At 39.5% G+C, this 23,971-nt stretch overlaps 1 protein-coding gene and 1 long non-coding RNA gene across 4 annotated transcripts in view; one reads left to right on the top strand and one right to left on the bottom strand.

Moving 5' to 3' along the window:
- The window catches only part of grm5b (glutamate receptor, metabotropic 5b), a 76,726-nt gene that overhangs the window by 38,513 nt on the left and 14,242 nt on the right, over positions 1 to 23,971 (bottom strand). For all 3 annotated transcript variants that reach the window (XM_044203533.1, XM_044203531.1, XM_044203534.1), the window contains exons 5-6: positions 18,171 to 18,245; positions 17,343 to 17,517 (exon numbers count right to left, since the gene is read on the bottom strand). In XM_044203533.1, the coding sequence (XP_044059468.1) occupies positions 17,343 to 17,517; positions 18,171 to 18,245 (250 nt within the window). The remainder of the gene's footprint in view (positions 1 to 17,342; positions 17,518 to 18,170; positions 18,246 to 23,971) is intronic.
- The window catches only part of LOC122879445, a 32,098-nt gene continuing 18,976 nt past the window's right edge, over positions 10,850 to 23,971 (top strand). Inside the window, exon 1 of the long non-coding RNA XR_006378708.1 lies at positions 10,850 to 12,757. This is a non-coding gene — a long non-coding RNA (uncharacterized LOC122879445). The remainder of the gene's footprint in view (positions 12,758 to 23,971) is intronic.

Raw genomic sequence — 23,971 nt, 5'->3', positions numbered from 1 at the left:
AGTGGTAGACGTCGGTTGGGAGAGGGGCTCAACGGCGATCTTTCTCTCCGTGAAGGGAAGTCTGTGTTTCTTCCTTCTGCAGGTACGGGATCGTTATGGGGAGTAAACGATCAGGATCCAAAAGTGTTCAGCAAAAACAAAACAGTCTGTTTCTCGTCCAGCGAGACGACTCTTCCTAGGGAAATTAAAGTTCACATGAAAACCGTCTTCTTGTGGTAACAGCAGTTACCGTAGAGAGAGACGTGATGCGCCTGCTATCGTAAACAGAGTTTACTGTGGAAAGACGTAAGGTGCCTCCTTTCGTAAACGGGTTACTGTGGAATGGCAACGTGGGCAGCGTGGAGTGCCAGGCTTTTTTTTTTTTTTTTTTAAGAGTTGGTGTCGTTGTAGCTGTTCGCCAAGATTTTGCACGTGTTTCGTCCAATAGGAGTCCGCTGTTTAGATTCAACTGAGATCTCACGTTGGGTTCAAACGAGATCTCAATTTCACATCTAGGTGCGAATTAATGGCTGTGTCGGCTTGGAGCTTTCCTATTGTCTGTTCTTTGTCTCTCAGTCGAACCTCTAAGTAAAGGCTTTGGCCTTTCCAGGTAGGCCTGTCTTTTGTCCCTCACACACTGTGAGGCTAGGCGAGGCCCAACACCTTGATGATCTCAAAGACTCCCACTGACACTAGTTTGAAGCAATTTAAGAACAGACTTAAACATTTAATAACTTAACATTTTTTCGAAATCAATGGCTCTGTATTCCTTGGTATTTTTTCCCTTTTATGACACATGACATGGGTCTCTCGGATCGTTTTGACAGTCATTTATGGCAGTAGCTAGGCTTACATTGTCTCTGTGCTCTTTGAAATAGGGGAGCATGAAGCTGTAGATCATCAATGTTTAGGGTTTTTGGAGCAGAGTCATATTCTTAAAATGGAATGGGCTACAGTTTGTCTCATCAATAATGTTGCCATTTGCAGTATACACCCAGACATTAACCCAGTTTAATGACTTGTGTTACATTGTTGTTTAGCGGCATAAATTTGCCTCTGAGCAGTCAAGTGTGACAGGTACATACATTCATGTGTTGCCTTGTGTGCAAGTGTCTCTATCTGAATTGAAATAATTTGCTCCAGCCTCCAATCGTTAAAATTTACCATAATGGCCCAAAGTAAAGGATCTGAGTTAAGAGTTAAAGCTAATTTGGACACCACCCTCATTATAGTAAAAGTAAACATCCTGCTCTCTCTCTCTCACAAACTTTCTCTCTCACACACACTCTCTCTTGCTCTATGTATGTCTTTCTATAATTTTCTTGCTCTCTGTCTCCTGTGTTGCTATAGTAACAAGATGTGCGGGGGCTGTGATGCGGCACACATCACACCCGTCTCACTGAGCTCACCGGAAGAGAGGGAAAGTGAGGGACACAGAGACAAATTGGTGACAGGGTTTGGTCTATGTGTTTGCTGGAGTCGGGGGAGGATATCCTTAACCGCTAACTTTAGGTGTCATTTGAAATCCAGTTGAGGACATTTTTACAAGTTGAAACAAACATTTTGATGTTGGATAGTTGTTAAAAAGATACATTTAATGGCCTGCAGAGAATTGAGATGACATTTTGTTGTATCTCTGTTTGAAATGGTTGCAAAGCTAATTAAAAGGGAATTTTCACTGCGTTGTAATATGGTGCTTGCTTGGGCTGATGCTAAACCTGGCCACCACCTGCAGATCGCTGTCTGTCAAAAGCTTGCTGGTGTTACAAATAATTACATATTAAAGCCAATCACATCTTCTGACAGTTTCATAAAGTCACCCAACACAGGCCTAATTGTTGAGTACAGAGTAATAGCTCATGAGTCAGAGTTCTACATGTTAAATATTGTCTGATTATGGTAGGTTACCCTGATTAACTTTATCTTAATCACAGTCTTTACCAAAGACTGTAAGCTGTCAGTACTCGGTGACATTCTAAATAGAACAATGAGTAGATACTGTAGAATGACATACTAGTAAATATCAAGAGTCAGGCAATAAACAAAAGCTACCACCGTGTTCATTTATTGCGGCAAATTGCACCTGGTAAAAAATAAAGCCTAAACTTTTCCCAGTGGATCACTTGGGAACATTAAATGACCACTGGAGGAGAATCTGTACCTCATCAGAACACAACAAAGAGGTGCATACAATTTTGCAAAATGACCCTAGACTTCTTCTCCACTCTTCTGTGAACGACACTCCTCAGCAGACACCAGAGACACTCCTACAGTACAGATCATTTAAACATATGCAGCAACAGTACCATTAGTCAGCCAAGTTTCTGATAAGAAAATCAAACTCCCAATCCAAATTTAGATACAGTCACCGACAGCTCATCCATTTAGTTGACCAACAACTTTCCCTAAAGGATTTGAATTGGCAGGCCATGAACCTGTTTCACCTTCCCCTCTTCTTTCTAGTTTCTGAGGTTTCATCTCGTTGTTGAAGTGAGGTTAAATCAATCTATAATGCACATAACAAGAAAAATAGAAGCAGGCCAACGCCACGACAATGTAGGAGCCTGTACAAAAACAAAACTATTTTGAATCATATCGGTTGTAAAAGGTACAATTAGATGCTTAGTTTGCTTTGTATATGATCCTACAATGTGTGTTTGGGTTTACATTATTATGGCCAATTTCACACATCCCTATACTATTGGTACAAGCTACTTTAGTACAACATAATACTGTATGTTTTCTATATGTATTTTAATGGGCAGAGACTATGATGACTAAGCTTCCTGACTTCCTGCCTATACACATATTTTTCTGTCAAAAAACAACACCCTTTTCAGTTTTTCTCTGTATGAATGACTTGTGGTTCATGATAAAGTTGTTCATTTTGAACTGAACAATGCCATGTCAGAGGCCAGTGTAAAGTCAATCCATTTCCACCATATATTTTTGACAATCAGCCAAGGCCAAGCCATTATCAGTTAATATTTCATTTAATTGGATGACCCATTTCTTTCTGTAACCCATTTATACATTAGGCAACTGAATATATTGTGATGAATCAATACATGCATCTGTTTTACTTAACATGCCAGGAAGAGCTGACTTCTTAAACTCAATAATAAGGCAAAGGAGAACAGTTCATGAAATACTGAGGATTAGTTGCACTCTTTCTCTCAGCCTGTGTCATGTAATCCCATTTCTTCAATTGCTCCCCGTTTTTCTGTGCTGTTCAGACAAAAGCAGAAAAACAAAACATGGTATCTGACAAAACACTCAGCAGCTTAAATTTTTCCGTATTCACATCTTTTTGTTTCACTAGGGGTCTGCCATTTCTCAGAGGCATCACAGTTCATATTTCTCTTAATTACCTTTGCCTGGTTCACAGTCGCAGCTAAATTAAGGGCCAATTCATTTCCTGTCCAGGCACTTCAGGAATTAGCATGGCAATTCTTTATAAATAGCCTTTCAAATGTGTGATGGATGAAAAGCAAGTGAATTTCAAAAAGAAAGAGAAAGGCTGAGAAGGTGCTGGTGATTATGGAAATAAAGTAGAGAGATACAGAGCATTGTAGAAATGTAAACAGTCTGAGGGAATAAAGAGTACTGAGAGCAAACATCAGAGGTTATTTGTGTCCTGATGAGATATTTGTTAATTTTGCTGTTAATGTATCTCAACTTGATACCAGCGTAAGAAAAAGTACAGTTAAATGAATGCTCAGAACATTAGCATATCAAAAATGAAACAGAAAAACAAAGGGGAAGCCCTTTAGATTCCTGTAAGGATTACTATAACACCGACTACAAAAAGGATTATTTTTGCTTGCATCTGTGTGTGTGTGTGTGTGTGTGTGTGTGTGTGTGTGTGTGTGTGTGTGTGTGTGTGTGTGTGTGTGTGTGTGTGTGTGTGTGTGTGTGTGTGTGTGAGACTGTGAGTGAGAGAGAGAGTGTGTATTTGAGTATGCTGAGCCACTAGGCTGACGTAACAGTTGGTTTAATCCCATAGTGTAAATCTCAGAAAATGAGCAGCAAAATGCCGAACTGAGAACTCACAACAGACTAACTGCACTAACACAGATTGTTGTACCAACACACAGATTCATTAACACACAAATTCACACAAGGACAGATATACCATATATATTTACTCTAGATAACCTTCTTTTGATCTCTCTTTCCTATTGGCACTGTCTCTACTGTCTGTCTATCCTCTCTAATTCCCAGCGCTTTTCCCATTGGAGTGCTGTAAGAGGATAAGGCCATTCCCTGAGAGAGCAATAAGAGGATGAATATGTGTTTGTAGGTGTATTTGTGTGTCAGCCTATGCTCAAGTGTGTGTGTGTGTGTGTGTGTATACACATACACATGCATTTTTTTGTATGTTGCAGATGTTGGTAAGCCAATGTATATAGTTGTAAGGTTGTGCATATGTGAGTGTGTGTGTGTGTGTGTAAGGGCATTTGACTGTCTACATTATGCTGGCTGAGCGTGTGTGGACGCACGCGCGTGTGTGTGTGTGTCTGTGTGTGTGTAAATGCCCACAGGTCTGCCCTACATATGGAAAACCTCTTTATTCCCTGTCAAGAGACTGAGAGATTCAAGAAAAGAAGAATACACAGGAATTTCTAATGGTATTCCAACTCAATGTTTTCCTCCTCTCTAACTGCAGAGTGATCACTAACAGCCATTAATCATCTCTTACAGTGGGAACAGAGAGAAAAAAGATGAAGGGGATGTGCAGCAGCAGAACCGCTGAATGATTTGATATTGGGACATTTTTGAAAACTCATGTGTTGATGTACTCAAAAGGATGACTAGTATGGAACCAGAAGGAATTGCTATCATCGTCTTTTGAAGGTCATATGATTGATAGAGATTTTAATTCAGTCATCATTCCTTAAATATGTGGTTTCAACCAGAAATACTGTACATTGAACTGTGTAAGCGACACCACTGAAATGTCACTTCCGTGTGACTTGATGTTCTTTAAGCTGTGGCTTTAGTAAAACCTTCCAAACCACGAGTGAACCAAAAGTGATTAACAGGAGGTTTGTCAAATACATGATTTTAATTTAAAATGAGTTATATTTTGCAGGAACTTAATCATAACTCTCACTGTTCAGTAAATGAGAGGGAAGACAGGCGGGGTATTGAATAAGCCCACTCAAATCTAAAACTGGCAGTTTTCTACTGAGCTTCACAATGAAAAATGAAAAGAAAAAAGCTTTCTGCGTATTTGTCTCAAGTGAAGTGAGAGGTAAAACAAGGAAGTTAACAAATATAAATTAGGGTAAAAGATACAACAATTCAACTGTTGTTGGTAGGTTATTTGTCATTTTACCTGTTGTACCCCAGTGTTGGTGGAGTTTAAATTATGTTACTAAAAATAACCTACACCCAATTTGCCAGGTACCAATGGTACCAATGTACAGCTGTCACTGACCTAGAGGGAATGGACACAATAACAGAAAAACCTTACACAACAGCACCTTTCGACTCAATACTAACAAACATTCATGAGCAGACCTTCCTCTCAAGTTAAACATAGAGACCAGAAAGGAAACAATGAAAAATAGAGGCAGGAAGAGAGAGAAGTAAAATGTCAAAAAGACCAGAGCAGGAGGAGAAAGAGACAGACGGACAAAAGACAGAGACTATGCTGACAGAGAGACAGAGAAAGAGAGGGGAAGAACCATGAGGTGAATAAAGAATTGTTTGATATTGGGTAGTTTCAGTTCAGCAGCCTTTTGATCGGCTGTCTTAGAGGACTTCACCCAAACTGACAACAGAAAATGAAAGTCAAGGTAGAGTTTCATTGTGGTTTAAAATGTGAAGACATAAACCTGCTGACAGAGTTCTTTGATATGTGGTTGACACGAAGGAAGAAAGAGATCCAAGGCACTTTGCTTCATGAATTCCTTCCTTTGACAAATTCACAGAAAAAGGACTTGATGCCATACAACAAAATAATGCCAATAACAACGACAGACCCAGATTTGATACTTTTCTAAAGGTGATAGCCCCTTCTAAAGGTGATAGGTGACACATTACTAACTATTTTCCCATCATAAAACACTCAAAACTACAGAGTTTTGTTTAATATTAAGTAAAGATCTTTCTGTTAAGGTCAGGATACGGTTTTGGTCATTAACTTGGTCTGCAGTTTTGTGTACAAATCCTGAAAATTAAAGATGTTCCATTTTGTTCGAGTTTCTGCTGACAGACTCAACAAAAAAGAAGACAAAAAGGGAAGATCTTGAAGAAGAAGACCCAGAGTCAGATTGTTGACAAAATTTTGGAAACAAAAAAAAAAACCAAACATGCCCATCATGGAAAACAGCTTTGGACAAAACGCATCACAACTTCAAATGTGCATAAATTGACCTTTCAAGTCATAACAAAGAGCCAAGGAGAATCATCGCTCCAGCTCCAACTTTGGTCTGAATCAGACCAGTGAATTCCACTATTAAATTTAAAAAGCACCCAACGGGTCAATCAATGCAACCTTTTGCATGCTGGAGTCAAATATAAAGAGCTGAAGTGAAACAAGAACTTCCATAATTTGTTCCAGAAGTAAGAAAACCTCTAATATCTAAAATCTAATATCATTGTTTATCTACTATTTCCTCGAAAAGCACCATTTCCAATAAGCCCTAGACCATCACAGGTTAAACATCACAGCTCAACAGAGTCCATATGAGAGTTGAGGGGTCGCAGCTACTTCAGACATGTCTGTAATAACAGCAGGACAGAGAGGACCAAACAGTGTAGAAGTTTTTGCTGCGCTGGCAAATATTTCTGGGAGCTGTAGTTTTTTGTATCTTGACATTGTATGCTGTATGACAGACTGCATTGAGTTACAGAAGCAAGTAAAATAGAGGCTAGCCCGGATGTGACATCAGGACTTTGGTTCTTTATAGATTGGCCATCAGTGTTTTCTGCTAAATCAGAACAGTGGAATCTACCAAAGATATCACATTTGAAAAACAGATGAGCATAGTCTCATTTATTGCCCCAAGGAATAGAAATCTTCTTTGGAAAATTTAAGTGTGGGGTAGATTAGTGATTAGGCTACCAAAAATTCCCTGAAAGCACAGAGATTAATTCAGTTGCAAAGCCAGATGCCTCTGTTCAGACTACTGGGAACTAGGAACAAGATTTGAGTCATTCGCACAGATTTCCAATGCTACATTTTTAAAAACACAGTTTAAACACATTGACTGTTTACTCACATTTCAGCAATAGTGTCAAGAACCTGCAGTATGTGTGTGCAATTGATGTATGTGTGTGTTCAGTTGAAGTGTCTCCCTCAGTGAGCCTCCAGAGAGAAGCCATAGAGCCACAGACCATCTATTGATCTCACAATGAGACCGCACCATAGGGAGCTCATTCGCTCACTACACTTAATCAGGCACAGTCACTCACACACACGCACACCTGCATACATGCACAATGTCTCACATTTGTATAAAATAAGATGCACACAAATCATATAGGTAAATAAACACTGACAATGTATAATCACACACATGTACACATGAAAAACAAATTTCTCTTAATCTCCTCCGTCTCCCTCTCTCTTTATCCATCCATCATTCTTTCCTACATATTCCCCTGTGTTTAATTACCAGCAGTCTTTTATTGCAAAGCTATGAAAAGAAAGAGCAGAATTAATTCAGAATCATTTCACCAATTAAATGACACGAAGCAGCTCTTGTTTTAATCAAGGGTAAATTAACATGATACTAGCAAACATTACACAGCTCCATGCCAACTCACAGACTGGAATAGTGTGTGTGCATGTACAGTATGTGTGAGTGTGTGTGTACAACACCACTGTGTTAATGTGTGCCCATGTAAATGTGTGTGTTTGCAAGTGCAGATACATCCCAAACCCACCAGCGTAAATTACTCTGCTGCGTGGGATTTGCTTTTCATGCCTGACAAGAAATCTTTTATTACCATGATATCTGAATGCCACACACACACACATACTATACCTGTCCCCTCTGGTCTCTGCTCTGCCCTCAACTGCTAATCTCTCCTCACTTCAATCATCTTCTGCCTTCTTTCCCATTCTTCGCCTTTCTGTATCTTTCCTTCCTCCCTCCTCGCTCTGTTTTTTTGCTCTGCCCTCACCATGTCTTTGATCTCATCTTACTACCATGCAGGTATACAAGCCACTAAAAATCTATTTGACTGCAGCTTTGAGCCACTCCGATGTTTTGCCACGAGATTCTGTTTAACCCTTCTCTTTAAAATTGTTCTCAATTTAAAACCATCGGAAGTGCAGCCTTAACAGACATCTGTGGTGTGAAGTGGGACACAGCAGGGGTCTAACCTCTGTTAAACAATCACTTCAGGGTCTCTGTTCTCAGAGACACTCTGACAAAACGCAAGCAGCTGGATTCAGAGAGATAAAGTGACAGAGAGTGAGAGACGAGTTATGGGACATGAGAGGGCAGCTGCACAGGCTCTGATCTGAATTTCGCTGAAATATCCATTAGCATTATCAATAAGACCCTCTTCTAAAAGTGCTGAATGTAGTTAATATGATGAAAAAAAACCTGCATACAATACAAATTTCCTGACAGTCACACACACATATATAGATGCACCCACGCATGCACATGGCCATTCACATAAAAACACATGCGCATGCGCCACATATCACCCCAGCTGCTATGCTGGATTCATCCAAATATGGTAAGGGATATTTCCATGGCAACAGCAGGCAGAAGGGGTGCAGACTTGTGCTGGATGATCTCCAGAAAGAGTCTGCTTTTTGACTTTTTGATTCAAACTCTTCTCTTTCAATTCATTCAACAGTATAGTTGTTTCTTCAGCACAGTTAAATATCTGCCTCTTACAAAAACAGAGAATTGAGCCTTGGTTACATATTGGCTGCCATGGAAATGCAACTACACTGCTTGAACTGTAAGGTTATTATGTAGTTGTATAATTTGTATTTGTACTTTCTAACCAATGTTTTAGCTGTTATTTACATTACACATTACATTATACATTCACTCAACAAACTAACTCATACTGTAGATTAGTCTGGTACAGTGTATAGTGGGGTGGTTCTTACGTATGGCTGCAAAATATGGGAGGAGGGTAGGCCTGCATAATATTGGAAGAAAAATTACATTGCGATATCTTTTTTCTGTGATATTTGCAATATGAAAAAATACAGGCAATTTCACCCGATACTGTACATGCAGTGTGTTATTCATGTACAGTTATACAATTAACAATCATAATTTTCATAATTTGGGTACTTTAAAAGTCTATCCTCTTCTAACAAAACAACCCCCCCCTTCTACTTGTACCACACTTGGTTCAGCCCTCTGCCACCCCTCCAAAAATCAGCTTGTATGCGACTGGCATGGACAAGTGGAGAGAGAACAGGTGGAGAGGTACAGTGCATCTGGAAAGTATTCACAGAGCTTCACTTTTTCCACATTTTGTTATGTTACAGCCTTATTCCAAAATGGATTCAATTCATAATTTTCCTCAAAATTCTACAAACAATACCCCATAATGACAACGCGAAAGAAGTTTGTTTGAAATCTTTGCAAATGTATTCAAAATAAAAAACGAAAAAAATTACATGTACATAAGTATTCCCAGCCTTTGCCATGACACTCAGAATTGAGCTCAGGTGCATCCTGTTTCTGCTGATCATCCTTGAGATGTTTCTACAACTTTATTGGAGTCGACCTGTGGTAAATTCAGTTGATTGGACATGATTTGAAAAGGCACACACCCATAAGGTCCCAAAGTTAACAGTGCATGTCAGAGCACAAACTAAGCCATGAAGTCCAAGGAATTGTCTGTAGCACAGTGGCCTCCATCATCCGTAAATGGAAGAAGTTTGGAATCACCAGGACTCTTCCTAGAGCTGGCCGCCCGGCCATCGGGGGAGAAGGGCCTTAGTCAGGGAGGTGACCAAGAACCTGATGGTCACTCTGACGAAGCTCCAGCGTTTCTCTGTGGAGAGAGGAGAACCTTCCAGAAGAACAACCATCTCTGCAGCACTCCACCAATCAGGCCTGTATGGTGGAGTGGCCAGACGGAAGCCACTCCTCAGTAAAAGGCACACTTGAAGGACTCTCAGACCATGAGAAACAAAATTCTCTGGTCTGATGAAACAAAGATTGAACTCTTTGGCCTGAATGGGAAGCGTCATGTCTGGAGGACACCAGGCACCGCTCATCACCTGGCCAATACCATCTCTACAGTGAAGCATGGTGGTGGTAGCATCATGCTCTGGGGATGTTTTTCAGGAACTGGGAGACTAGTCAGGACGAGGGAAAGATGAATGCAGCAATGTACAGAGACATCCTTAATGAAAACCTGCTCCAGAGCGCTCTGGACCTCAGACAGGGACGAAGGTTCATCTTCCAACAGGGCAACGACCCTAAGCACACAGCCAAGATAACAAAGGAGTGGCTACTGGACAACTCTGTGAATGTCCTTGAGTGGCCCAGCCAGAGCCCAGACTTGAACATCTCTGGAGAAATCTGAAAATGGCTGTGCACTAACGCTCCCCATCCAACCTGATGAAGCTTGAGAGGTCCTGCAAAGAAGAATCGGAGAAACTGCCTAGGCGTGCCAAGCTTGTAGCATCATACTCAAAAAGACTTTAGGCTATAATTGGTGCCAAAGGTGCTTCAACAAAGTATTGAGCAAAGGCTGGGAATACTTATGTACATGTGAATTTTTATTTATTTATTTTTATTTATTTATTTTTTAATACACCTGCAGATATTTCAAACAAAAGTCTTTCATGTTGTCATTATGGTGTATTGTTTGTAGAATTTTGAGGAAAATAATGACTTTAATCCATTTTGGAATAAGGCTGTAACATAACAAAATGTGGAAAAAGTGAAGCGCTGTGAATACTTTCCAGATGCACTGTATTTGGGAAAAACATGTTTCTTAATAAACTTTACAAATGGACTTGTGTGTCACAGTTGTGTTATTTACACATAATCTACCATTTCTAACAATGTTCAAATGTATGCTTAATCTGCGTGGTGGAAGATAAACAGGCCTCCTGGTGCAGCTGAGGATGTTAAAACTCTGAAACTCAAGCAACAAACAGATGTATCTATTATGCTGGCAAGATGTTAGTAAATATAGATCTGGATACTGCAAGTTTTGAGTGTGTGTTGTGTGTTAAGCGTTTCTTACATTAGGGCAGGGACCAGCCCAGTGACAGTAAATTTTAACCAGTACCAGGACGAGGTGCCGCGGATAAAAGGAATACACGCACTCAAAAGCCGCCTCAGATAACTGAACGCCTGCATCTAGCATCCAGGCAACATTATCTGTGACAGTAGCTGCGTCGCGTGCATGTTTAAAGGCAGGTGATACGCAGACTCTACATGCACAGCGATCAGTTTGCTATGTGCTCTGGTGAAGGGGTGAACTTGATCAGTGCACCCCTTCACCAGAGTACATTGGGAACTGATCAAACTCTGTGTATCCAAGAACCCTTAAATCAGACCAAATTATGTAATATCAGAGGGACTTTTCTTGTAGATTAGTCATGGAAAATGAGAACCGTGTGAGCTTTTCTTTTGAATCAAGCAGCAAAAAAGTTTTAGCATGACGGGTTTGAGTTAATTTGCCTTACTTGACATTGCACGTCCTGCAATGTGACTATTGCATATGCGCACATTACGGATATTCGATGCTGAAACGATATATTGTGCAGCCCTAGAGAAGGGAATATAACATTTTACAAGTGGCAGCTGAAACAGATTTATTTGTGTCTATCATTGATAACATCTCATCTGAATTTGAGAAAGGAGAGGCTGTTGGGGGTGGTTGTGAGTCCCTTGTGGCTCAAGATATTTATCTCAGCCCAGCTATTCATTAATGGGTCTGTAGCCTGCTGGCACCATGAGGAAATATAGGACAGAGGCAATCAATACATTCAGGCTCCAAATCCAGACTCTGTGTGTGTGTGTGTGAGTGAGTAAGTGAGTGTGACAGTTTTCTTGTTATGTGGCAGCTAGCCCCAGGACCTAATGTGGGTTTTTAGGATTATTTCTAGAACACAAAAAAAAATCTAAAACCAGAAACACACTGAACGCCTGCTGAGGCTTTTTAAAATCGACAAATTGTAAAGGGCAGTTTCATGTAAATAACCAGCACGGGCAGTACTCCTGATGTCACTCTAAAGCCTTCACTGCACTACATAATCTTGTTTATATATTATGTTAATGTGAATGTAGTATTATGTTAATGTTATTATTATTGTTGTTAGGACCACTGAACTCCAGAGATGAATTTGTGTGACTTAAACTGAACTTTTGTTATGAAACCGAGCCATTGAACTCAATCTCCCACAATCCTCCACACTTCACACCTGTGCTTTCAGCTACCATTGGTCAGTGTGACCTGTGACCCATGATGTCACCAAGTCAATAAAGGGATCAGCTGGCCATTGTTTGCTCTCTTTACTCCTGGACTTGTCCACTGCTTCCAGCGTGTCCTGTCTTACAGCAGCACCATGACAGCTTGCTAGAGGCCTGCAACAGGTTTAGTTAGCGTGAGCAGCTACTGCCAGCTACTTTTAAAAAGCAACAAGAGCAATGAAGTAACTTAGTGCAGAGTGGCTAACTCAGAGGAGAACAGACAGAGTAACGGGTTCCTCCATCTGCACAATCGGAACATGGCACCGCAAAAGACTGCAATCGGAACCACAATTCTTCCTCGCCTAACAAGGAGCACACCAAAGCAACTTCTTTTACGGACTGCTAAGGTACCTGGGCATTATATAGCTTAACTAGCTAAGCACAGGACATTTACATGTATTGATTTGATTTGCTGAGGTTTTATTGTTGTGATCTTCTCCATGGTTAATGTGAGGTTATTACTGTAACCATAGTTCTCAGCCACCACTAAACTGATGTTAGTAACGTTATGCTCCACACAGACAGAGTCTTTGCATGCTAACTAACTCCTTTTAACTTGGCACCATTATCCGACACAGATCACACACATACACCTCTAATATGGTCTTAAACAACCACAAACGCGGAGAGAAAACTTAAAGCTCCCCCTTCACTGTGCTTTACTCTGTTTGCAACACATGTGTCCATGCACATGCACGCTGAGCTTACGGTGCAGATCAAAGAAACAGACGCACACTCTTTCTGGCTCGCACCTGAGATGGGCACATCCACACACACACACACCCATGGTCTCCTTCACACACACACACACACACACGCACACACACGCACACACACACACTTTTGTTCTTCAGCTTAGTGCATTTTATTTAGGTTTCATCTTGTGTGTTTTGCTTTTGTTTATCTTTTAAATAAATGCTTGTGGATATACATGCTGGTTTCTTTAATGTTGCATAATATGAATGTAATGCCAACCTCTTCTATGTAGAACTCCAAATCCTTCAACCTACTAGCTACTGATGGTAATTTTGGTTATAGTTATTAATTTAATTATTAATCACAGTTCCAAATTGATAATTTAGTATATTTTATGAGACTAAATTAATTGGCTATTAATTTTCTCTTCTTTAATAGTGGTGCCCCGAGATGAATATACTATTTAGTTAAATTCTATTATTAACTATTAATAATAGTAATGATAATTATTATTCTATTATTTAATATAAATATTGATACCATTTAAACCATAATTCTCTACGCTTATCAACTGTGGTTCCATATACATCACTCGCAAATGACAAAATTGCACAATATCTTGTAAAATATATTTACTAAACAAAACTTGAATTGATCAGTGCATTATAAGTGTAATGTCACGGTTATGTTTAGGGTAGTGAAGTCATGCTCAGACTATAATAGAAGTGGGTTATGTTTTGTCAGTGCTTCATTTTAAAAGGGGTATAGTATAAGTGTTTCTCAAAATGAGTTCATTATGAAAGGTTGGAGGATGCATCAAGATCAAATAAATAAACTTAGGAGGATTCATCTGACAGTGACTTGACCAATTCAAAAAATGAGAAACCACAAGATCAATTTCAAGACTGTCACAGACAATGTTAGAGGCGATAATAGACAGACAGGATTCAGGGAGAATCAAACAAACATTCATCTTAAATTATTGTACGGCATCCAGCACACAGCCCATAAACAGTAAAAATGCAATCTGGAGATCTTGTGGTATTCTATTCTATTAATGACCATAGTTATCTGCCCTAGGTAACGGAAAAATCGTCTGTGTGCTCTTGTGGTAATGTAATTACCCTGGTGTTAAACGAGTGTCTGCCCAACTGGGCTAATCAGAAGTTCCTTCCACAGACCTCCAGTGAGCAGGGCACCCACCCGTGACCATCTCCAATTTACAGCTACGGTCCGTTTATGATACTGATGCTAATGAAGGCTGATATTCAATTAACCGACCTAATCAAAAACAGACTGGCCAGAGACAGAGGACTTCAAGAAGTACTGCAAAAAATATCAATTTTAACATGCAAATAAGTTCTATATTCAGCCTTAGAAAACAATTTTCTTCACACAAGTGGAAAGCTAAATGGTGTGAGAGCTTTAGTTGATTTAAAAGCTTATTCATTTCAAATTCAAGAAATCTTAATGTGACAAGTGACCATGCAGTATGAAATGACGGAGTCTGTTCTACAGGTATCAAGATGATTTTGCATAATTTAAAGTGATTTAATTTGGCAACCAGTTATGTCAGCTAAAATTTCAGGATAACTTCTCAGTTTTAATATCAAATAACACTTTATAAGATTTTGTTCATAATAAAACAAATTACAAATTGCTGTGCCGAATTTCAAAGGCAGTGTGGTGTACCATAAGTGGCATTTTCATCTTTTTATTCACATTTATTTATCCAAGAATGTTTTCCCTTTTTTCTTCCTAATTGGGAATGTCCAATTCCCTATGACATGCAGTTGTTGTCACTGCTAATTTTACTGTTGTCCTGGGGAGGAGTTAAAACCGCCATGTGTTACACCAGCTGCTTTCTCATCTTGCAATGAGCTTCACCAGAAGAGTGTAATTTGAGGGAGCTTTCCGCTATACTGTTCCCACTCCCCTCCATGACAATGAAGAGGACATGGATGAGAACCCGCAATGGCTTCCAAACCACCAAAACCACAAACTGGGTTTATTGGAGTCTCTCTTAGAGAGTTACAGCTACTTCTGCTAAGAAACAAACCCCAGGTTTCTGCAGCGTTCAATGAGAATTTTGCACCACACGTCTTTCTTTCCAGCCTGACTTTAATCCACTGCCACATATTCACATTTGGGAGCTTCCATATATTTCTACTGCTAACCATTGAGCAGCTCCACTGGACGAGTTGGGGGTTAAGTGTTTTGCTCAAAGGCACATTCACAGTAATTGTTAGAGGAGGGGAGAGCACTGTTGTGGGCTTTTCTCGGTTTTGTAGCTTGGGGCCAGCACTCAAAATAAATACGTTGCTGTGTAATATCAATTGAACTGACACTATCCATCAAACCCTCTGTATTATAGTACATAGGTATAACTTAAAAACAATTTAACCCATGACAGGATATCAAAGTTATGACTTTAGCTGATCCATCCCTTTAACTCTATGATGACAGGATCTTGCTCTCTGTTTCATAATCTTTCTCTCTCTCCTTCCGCTTTCATCTCTACTGGCAGGGCAAACTCAATTAACAGGATGTACGGCATTTTAAGTATGGTTTAACAGTTTACCTCACTCTCAGCAGGATGACGATGATGATGATGATGATGTAGATGAAGATGATGATAGGTTAGATGAGCATGATGATAATGAGCATCATGGTGGCGACAACAAAACTGATGCTGGCTACGATTTAGTTACACAGCGCAGATCACTGGGGGAAGAGTAGAAGAGAATTTAACAGAATTGTTTCGTGGCATTTTAATGGTAATCACATGATAATGGTTCCAATCTATTCAAAGTCTATTTTGTTCTCTTCATATTCGTTGGCATAGGTGCTAAAATCATTATTCATCTTATGTTTATTACACAGTTGGCATGGCAACCAACACTCAAGAGGCTTAGAAGCAATTTTCATATATACACATGCATACATGCACACACACACACACACACACACACACACACACACACACACACACACACACACACACACACACACAAACACATATACACATGCACAGATGTAGATAAAAACAGTCTATTTGGAAGGTTATTTTTGCAAGTGAATTGTAGGAGGAATTCATCTAAGTGAGAACAAAGTTTAATGTGAAAAACACCTCCAAAATTCAAAACAGCATGTGTGTCCGTGTGTGTTTTGTGAATGTAGAAAGTGCAACAATGTCTCCTGCTGTACGGTTTGGGTGTGCAGTCTATTTGACTACACCATTCAGTAGGCTTCTCCGTGTTTGTGATACGAAGACTACTGTTCCACCATTTTACAGAGGCATGACAAAAATCTACAGCTTTACCACTAAGAAGTCACAGACAGTCTTAATTCAAAATTAACTGGTCCAATTTATGTCTTTGAAAAGGAGTTTTTAAAACAAAGCAGACTCATAAAACAAGAGTTAGAAACAATCTGACAATCTTCTCAGTGGTAATGTCAAGCCCTGGCTACTACTGTATATACCAGGGTTTCCTGCACCCTTCTGTAGCAAAAGCAGGCCACCTCCACTGAATTAATGACTTCCTCCACTAACTAAAGAAATGAATGCACACTTATGAAAGTAAAATAAGTAAAATCAGTCACAAAAGAAGAAATGTCTGTATCTGTGTTAATTACAATGATTGGTCTATTAGACTTATCATTTATTTGCTAAATGGTAATTAAAACAATATGTCACAAAATCAGGAAATAATACTAGGCAAATGGCTCAATCAGTCATGTGGGAGCAGCAACTGCTGGTCAAAGACCAGGTTAACGTTACTTTGAAGTTTGATAATCACCAGCTGGATGAACATTTTATGCAAAGAACTTGGTTGAAATTAGTTTGAAGTAGATATTTACTAGCTGGGCTCTTCTTTTAACGTTAATAGCTTTGTGTTTATAATCATCAATGGTTCTCATAAGAGGGTTATTTTAGAGAAAAGCGCAGAGACACCGCTTTGGCTCTCCATCTGCCCTCCAAAACATTCAGTTGCTAAAATCCCCAATGGATCAACACTGATTTTTACTGTTACTGATCCAATCATATTCACACTCCATTAAGACTCACAGGCTAAGAGTAAACAGAGGAAATCAAGGACCCATTGATACATCTCAATTATATTACTTCAGTAAGTAAGTAATTTCAGGCTGGAAAACCCTGTATATCCATTACGTATTGCAAAATACCACTATTCAGCATAGTACAGCAGAACTGAACTTTGTAGCTCCACTGACCTGCCGATGAGTAGGAACTCTCCTACCAGTCCCTGGCGTCTCATGGCCATGAGGATGTTGCGGACAGTCATGCCTTCACAGAAACATGCCACCACCCTGGCCTTGGGCAGGTGGGCCCTCAGTCTCTCCAGCAGCCGGTCAAAGCTCTGCTCTCCAGCATTGCTCCAGATTTTGCCTGGAGAAAACATGTCAGACAAATGCAAACATAAGGCGTATTTAAACCAGTGGAACTTTTTCATAGTTCTAAGACCAGTTGGGGGACCCCCCCCCCTTTTTATTGTGTCCTCACTGAAAGAATTGGGAACCAATTCTTAGAACGTCGTTTTGAGGGACTTTTTTAGCTCCTACTTCAGAGTAGGTACTCTCCCAGCACAAGAGGAACCTTGAGTTACATAAATGTACGGTAACTGGTTGAACACGAGCCAATGCAGCACCGACAACCAGCATTGACAGTTGTGATATGTTAGGATCTCTGTTGCTTCATGTGTTGTAAGGTGTTGCGTTTCTTTTGTTTTTTTGTGTCACAGTTTCTCTATTATTTCATTGTGCTCAAGTGTCAAACACCTGACATGTCTTTTTTGTTTAGTGGATGTCTGTAAACTGAGACGGCAGTTAAATTAATTTTAACTGCTGACACCATGGTGTCTTTGTTTGACCGAATGTAGGTGCTGCTTATTGCTTTTTGTGTGAAAATGAAAGCGAACCCATACACAAACTATACACCTACTACAATTCTTTGTAGTTTCTTACTTTCTTACTACAATTTTTGTATTGTTTGGGATTAATACTGCTTAGTTTACTGTGGTTGTCTTGACCTGAGTATCTTACCAGAGTGGGCGATACAGATGCCCTCCTTGGCTGCCATGTCCTTGAATGCTTCCATCCCACTTTCACCGTAGTTGCCTGGAAAACCACAGAAAGGGTAAGGATGAGGGGTATTTAATTAATTCTGTTTTGTTTTAAAATTATTCAAAACAGCAGAAACATGCATGGATGTGTATAAAGATAGAAACATACAGTATATACATGCATGTATTTACATAGAAAGATGTACATAACGTACATAATAACGTACATAATAACATTATGTGCGTTATTATGTACATCATTGATTCAATTCAAGTCATGACTGACCTGTGCTTACTAAAAGAGGAAATGTGCTATCACGAATAATCTAATTCTCCCTAACAGACAACAATTTTTGGTGGAAAAGATGACAGTTAAAGACTTAGTCCCTTCTCATTTTCAAAAACATGCCCAATGCAGTAACTCGCCTGCCACTGCACTACTCATAAAAGCTCAAATTTATGTCAGAGTAAGCGTCTCCCCACTGTGGCACCCGTTTCTTTGCCAGAGAAAGTGGGTGACCTGGAATTTATGCTAATGAAGGGTTGTACACACTGGCAAAGAATATGATAGGATTCCCCTCTTTAATTTCTCTTCCTCTCTCTTTTATCTCTTTCCCTTCTCTGTGTTGATTGAAGAAAAGATCTCTCTTTCTCACCCTTTTTACCAGTGTTTCTCTCTTTTCTCACTCAATGGAGGTTGTTACATCATCTAATGTTTCTTCCTTTTTACGGAGTATGTTATCAACAATAGAATGCAGTCTAATTAGGTATCATTGATCTGTGCTCCACTTAAACTGATGAGAAAAAAGAAGAGGTCAAAGGAAAAAAGTGATAGAAATAGAGTGAGAAAAGGATAGAGAGAAGGAAAAAGATGAGAGAGGTGGCAAATCATGGTGGGAAAGGAGAGCACACATAGAGAGAAGGGGAAAGAGAGGGAGAGGAAATGTACACTGAAAGTAGAAGAGCTCCCACAATCCCTGACCGCTGCTGCATCTCAGTATGTGTGTGTGTGTGTGTGTGTGTGTGTAGTCAGGCCAATGATGAGTGTGGTGGAGCGAAGTGTAAAGTCCTGTAATTAGTGTCTCAGTGAGAGGAGTGGGAGACAGATGGTACAGACCGACCTTCCCTTGCTCACATTGACACACACACACACACACACACACACACACACACACACACATTCATACTGTTACCATCATCAAAATCGATAAAGCTTGTAACCTACTTCACTCTGGTCTCTCAACAGGGATTTATGTGTGAGACATCTCTCTCTCACTCAGTAAGCCTGCATGTGTCTCTTTATCACTCCGTTTCAAACACACATGCGTGCTCTTCATGATACTTTAAATTACTGCCACACTCTCACACAAATACACTCGTGCACCCATCCCTCCCAAACAAAAACCCATCCATGCACACACACACACACCTTCACCAGTTTGTAGGCTACAACCAAACAGAATAGGAGTCAGTCTGTCCTCTCTTCCTCACTGCTGCACCCCAAATTTAACTTGATTTTACAGGATACTTTCCAGCAAACATTGAAATCCTCTAGGAAAATTCACACACACACATTAAAAAAGGCACACAAATCTATTTGTTGCTTAATTTGTAGAATATTGACCGCATGTCTCAAGCATGTCACTATTTTACCATAAATAGTGTTTTTATGTTAAAACAGGTATAAGAAAATCATCAAATGGCTTCATCAAATACAGTATACAATATACATAAATGCAAAGCAGAGTGAAAATGAACAAAAGTTCTTACACTCAGGATTAATAGCTAGTTATTACTGCATTCAAAGCCAAACCACAGAGAATTCCATTCAATTTCAGTTCTTTAAGTTCAGTTCTGCATTTGATACTTGCACCCCCTGCTCGCTTCAAGTCACCTTGTCCACCTTCTCTCTATTGCCTCAATCATGCCTTTCATCTGCTCACGTTAACTTCTCTCTGTTGTCTCCTGGTGCCACGCCTCTCTTATTTTGACTTTTTATTTTACTCTACCAAGTACACACAATCCTCTACAAAGCTGTGTCTCTCTTTAATCCATATATTCAAATCTATACTTTTAATGATAAAACAAAAAAAGAACAAAAACAGCTTCAAGTAAAAATTTGCAAAAACATGGAAGATAAAAAAGGACAAAAATCCCTTCTCACTGTGTGCTCCTCGCATTTATGCCCCTCTAACCTCTTCTTTGGTCTCTCCTCCTCATGTTGTTATTCATCGGATATATTGCAATAAGTTACAACATGCAATCAAATGCAAAGCTAAAGGTTCTTTTCTGCTTGCCCTTGGTGGAGCTTCCTCTCCTCCCCCTCTCGCTACTTGCTTCTTTTACCCCCGCTTTCTCATAGCAGCAAATCAGGCAGTAAAATGTCATTTAGAGACAGGTGGTTCTGTCTTTTCTCCCCTCGTTTCCATCCCTACTGTCTCCCTCTCACCCTTCCTCCATCCCTCTCAATTACCATCCTCATCCTCTTGTCACTCTTATCAGGTCCATTACATGCAATTACATGTTCCCTCCATTTCCCCTGTCTCCCTTCCATGTCTGTTTCCTCTTTTCAACCCTCATTCCCTTCGGTCACAGCTTCGCACACAGAAAAACAACAGTTAAAATTTAAACATTATTAAGTAAAGGGCATCCTCCTGCCCTCTCCTCCTATTCCTCATGATCCCTCTCCTTTTCTTGTTCTCTCCCAGTTCTCCTTGATCCTCACCAATGCCACCACTACCCCATGTCACATCTGGAGTGCTACAACAATGTGCAGCTAAATGTCAAACACAGTAATACCGTGGGGCAGACGCTCACTGACACTCAAACACAGAGTTAAACAAGATTACAGAATTACATGGCTAATAGAGCACACACAAATACAAATACAAAACAGCATGCATTAGCACACAGATATGCACAGACTCACAAACTCTGTATAAACGTATTTGTGTCTGTATCAGTATCAGTCTACATTATTGAGGAATTACTGAGTAAAGTTAGTAACAGACATGTTATTCCTTGTAATGTTGTCACGTAAAATTAGGGCTGCAATTAACGATTATTTTTATTGTTGATTAATCTGTCAATTGTTTTCTCAATTAATTGGTTAACACTTCTAAAAAATGTCTGTAAATAGTGAAAAGTGCCCATCATAATTTCCTAAAGCCCAAATGAAAGCTACTTTAACAATTAATCGATAAATCGCAGTTACAGATTAATTTTCTGTTGATCTAATGGTTTAGTTGTTTGAGCTCTACTTAAAATTTATTTGGAATGTAAATATAAACTGTAGTTTGGAGCTACAAGGAGAGAGAAACATTGACCTGCTCTGGACATAATGGCTAAATATTTTGTTTAATAAAACTAGTGATTACTCACTCAATGAGTGACGCAAATCTATTCCATAGCTTACGGTTGGGACATTTAGCATGCATCTCTAGTCTGGTAGGCCATGAACAGTCTCACTGGAGCTTAAATAGGCTCTAAGAGGTTGTAGTCACAATCACTAATTTTGTATATTCTGACATATGTATCCCTTTAAATTTCTAGCCATGCAAGTCATACTCTAGTGTAGGGCTCTAGTGTCAGTTGGTAGCTCAGTTCAAACTACTAATTGAGTGTTATTAGGAGAAAAAAACCCTAAAAGGACTTAAGGGGTCACTAGCCATTAGGACGTTTAGACTCTTAGTATTATTAAAAATCAGCTGTTGGATATATTTTCATGAATTTCCAGATGATATGTGCATGTCTGTTATCCCATTTTTTTGCAATGGAAATAGCTCCAGGCTACAGACAGGATGCATATCAGCAGTTTTATAACATAACCACTTGCACCATGCTTTTATTCTACTGAGAAAACTCTGGTTCTAGAAATATACCATGTCTGTGCCCATAAATCTCACTTTCTGGGCTTCAAACAGGCAAGTAGAAGTTCAACAGCACAGTCACTGTCAACAACTTGTGTCTGTAACCAGTATTTTTCAGTCCAGGTTAGCAAAATTCAGTTTAAACTGATGAAGTTATATCCTTAAAGATAAACTCCCTGGTTTTGTAATAGTGCAACAAAATCCCCAATTTTTCCCAAAACTCAACTGCTTAAGTTTTAAAACTATAACAAAATAAGAGTGTGAATCTTAAGTTCTATCATTCTTGTAAATACACACACATACAGAGAAACAAACACACAAACATGTACACTTGCATTAGTGCACACTATTTACAGTGATGCTTGCATCTGGTCATATACCTGTACAGGTGCAGGTAATTACATACCTGGTATAAAACAATTGCCCTGTACATACTGTATATCCTCCAGTAAATGCTTTTAATCTGTTTCACCATGGCAACAGCTCAGTCTGTTCTCCCCTTAATGACCCTACGAACATCTGTGCCAATAGAAAATCTCTATTTAATACTCATATCATGGATAGAGTCTGGGCAGCAGGAGGGTCATCTATCTATCTTAACAGAAGCCATTAAATGGATTCCCAGAACAAGAGTTCTAAAATCTGAGCCCGAGCCAATTTGAATAGCTGTAGTCCTGTGACCCAGGCTCATTAAAACACAGAAGAGCTCTTGTTATATGGGGAGCCACCAGAAACTGGCCCATGACCCAGTTTGAATCTTCACCACTGGGCAACACAACCAGAGACAACGGTAAAAATTTGAGCAGATTCTGTCAGTCTCATCCCCATTCATTATGCCTTTCTCTACACTGCCCTCTCTAACCTATCCCACTTTTATTTTCCTCAGTCCTGTAAAGGCCATGACAGTTAAATAGGCACAGGGCATGTCATGCTCCAAAAACAGACAGAGAGAGAGAGAAGGATGATGGAAAAAGACGAAGAGAGAAGGTGGACGGGAGAGGGAATCAGTGGTATCAGGATCAAAAAAAGAAAATAAACAGGAGAAAGAAATGAGAGAAAGTGAAAAGACAAAAGGGGAGCAAGAGTAAAGAGGAAGAGGTGGAGAGAAGGTTAACATCTTGATTTATTGAGAGATTGATCAATTTATGTCAGAGTGTGCTTGGGTGACACATGTCAAATTTCATGTCAATAAAACCCATTGAGCTGAATTGAACTGAACACAGCGACACAGAGAGGAATGAGAGAGGGAGGCACAGAAAGAGTCAAACAAAGGAATACTAAACTCAGTGTAGTGGAGGATCATGATGTTGTTTCTCTTCAGTGAAATACATATTAAACAATGAAACCCATTTGCTACCATGTGTGTGAATTATTTGTAGTTTGTGTTATGATCAGACAGACTGATCAAAAAGTCCTCTGTCTGTTAAAGCAAAGACATCAGTGTGTTGGAACGACAGCGTGTCTGCTGCTGTTTCTCCTATGACTGATGATGAGTCTATCTATCTATCTTTTATGTCTGATTTCTTTCTGTCCCACCTCTAATTTCTATGGTGACTGACCCTTTAGCCTGGAAACAAAATAATGATACAAAAAATGACAAAAGGAACTTTTAGTGTGCAATTAATCTTATACTATTTCTGTGTTTATACTATTATGGATTATTCTATGAATTTATAAATCAGCACTGGAGTAGAATTATACTTTCCACAATTGAAAAGAGATACTGTCTAGTCCTTTGCATTCCACGCCCAATGGAAAAGAAACGGTTGTAAAACCCACACATTACGTGCATATATTTGGGCATGTACAATATATACAATCTCCCAATGAGACAGCAATACTCAGTGTTCCCCCCTCCAATATTACTTCATTACTTCAATGTAATTACTATGCTGATATTACATGTATTATT

This window comes from Siniperca chuatsi, linkage group LG7, assembly GCF_020085105.1.
Source record: "Siniperca chuatsi isolate FFG_IHB_CAS linkage group LG7, ASM2008510v1, whole genome shotgun sequence".
Classification (NCBI taxonomy): domain Eukaryota; kingdom Metazoa; phylum Chordata; class Actinopteri; order Centrarchiformes; family Sinipercidae; genus Siniperca; species Siniperca chuatsi.
This window is presented reverse-complemented; position numbering and strand designations above follow the sequence as displayed.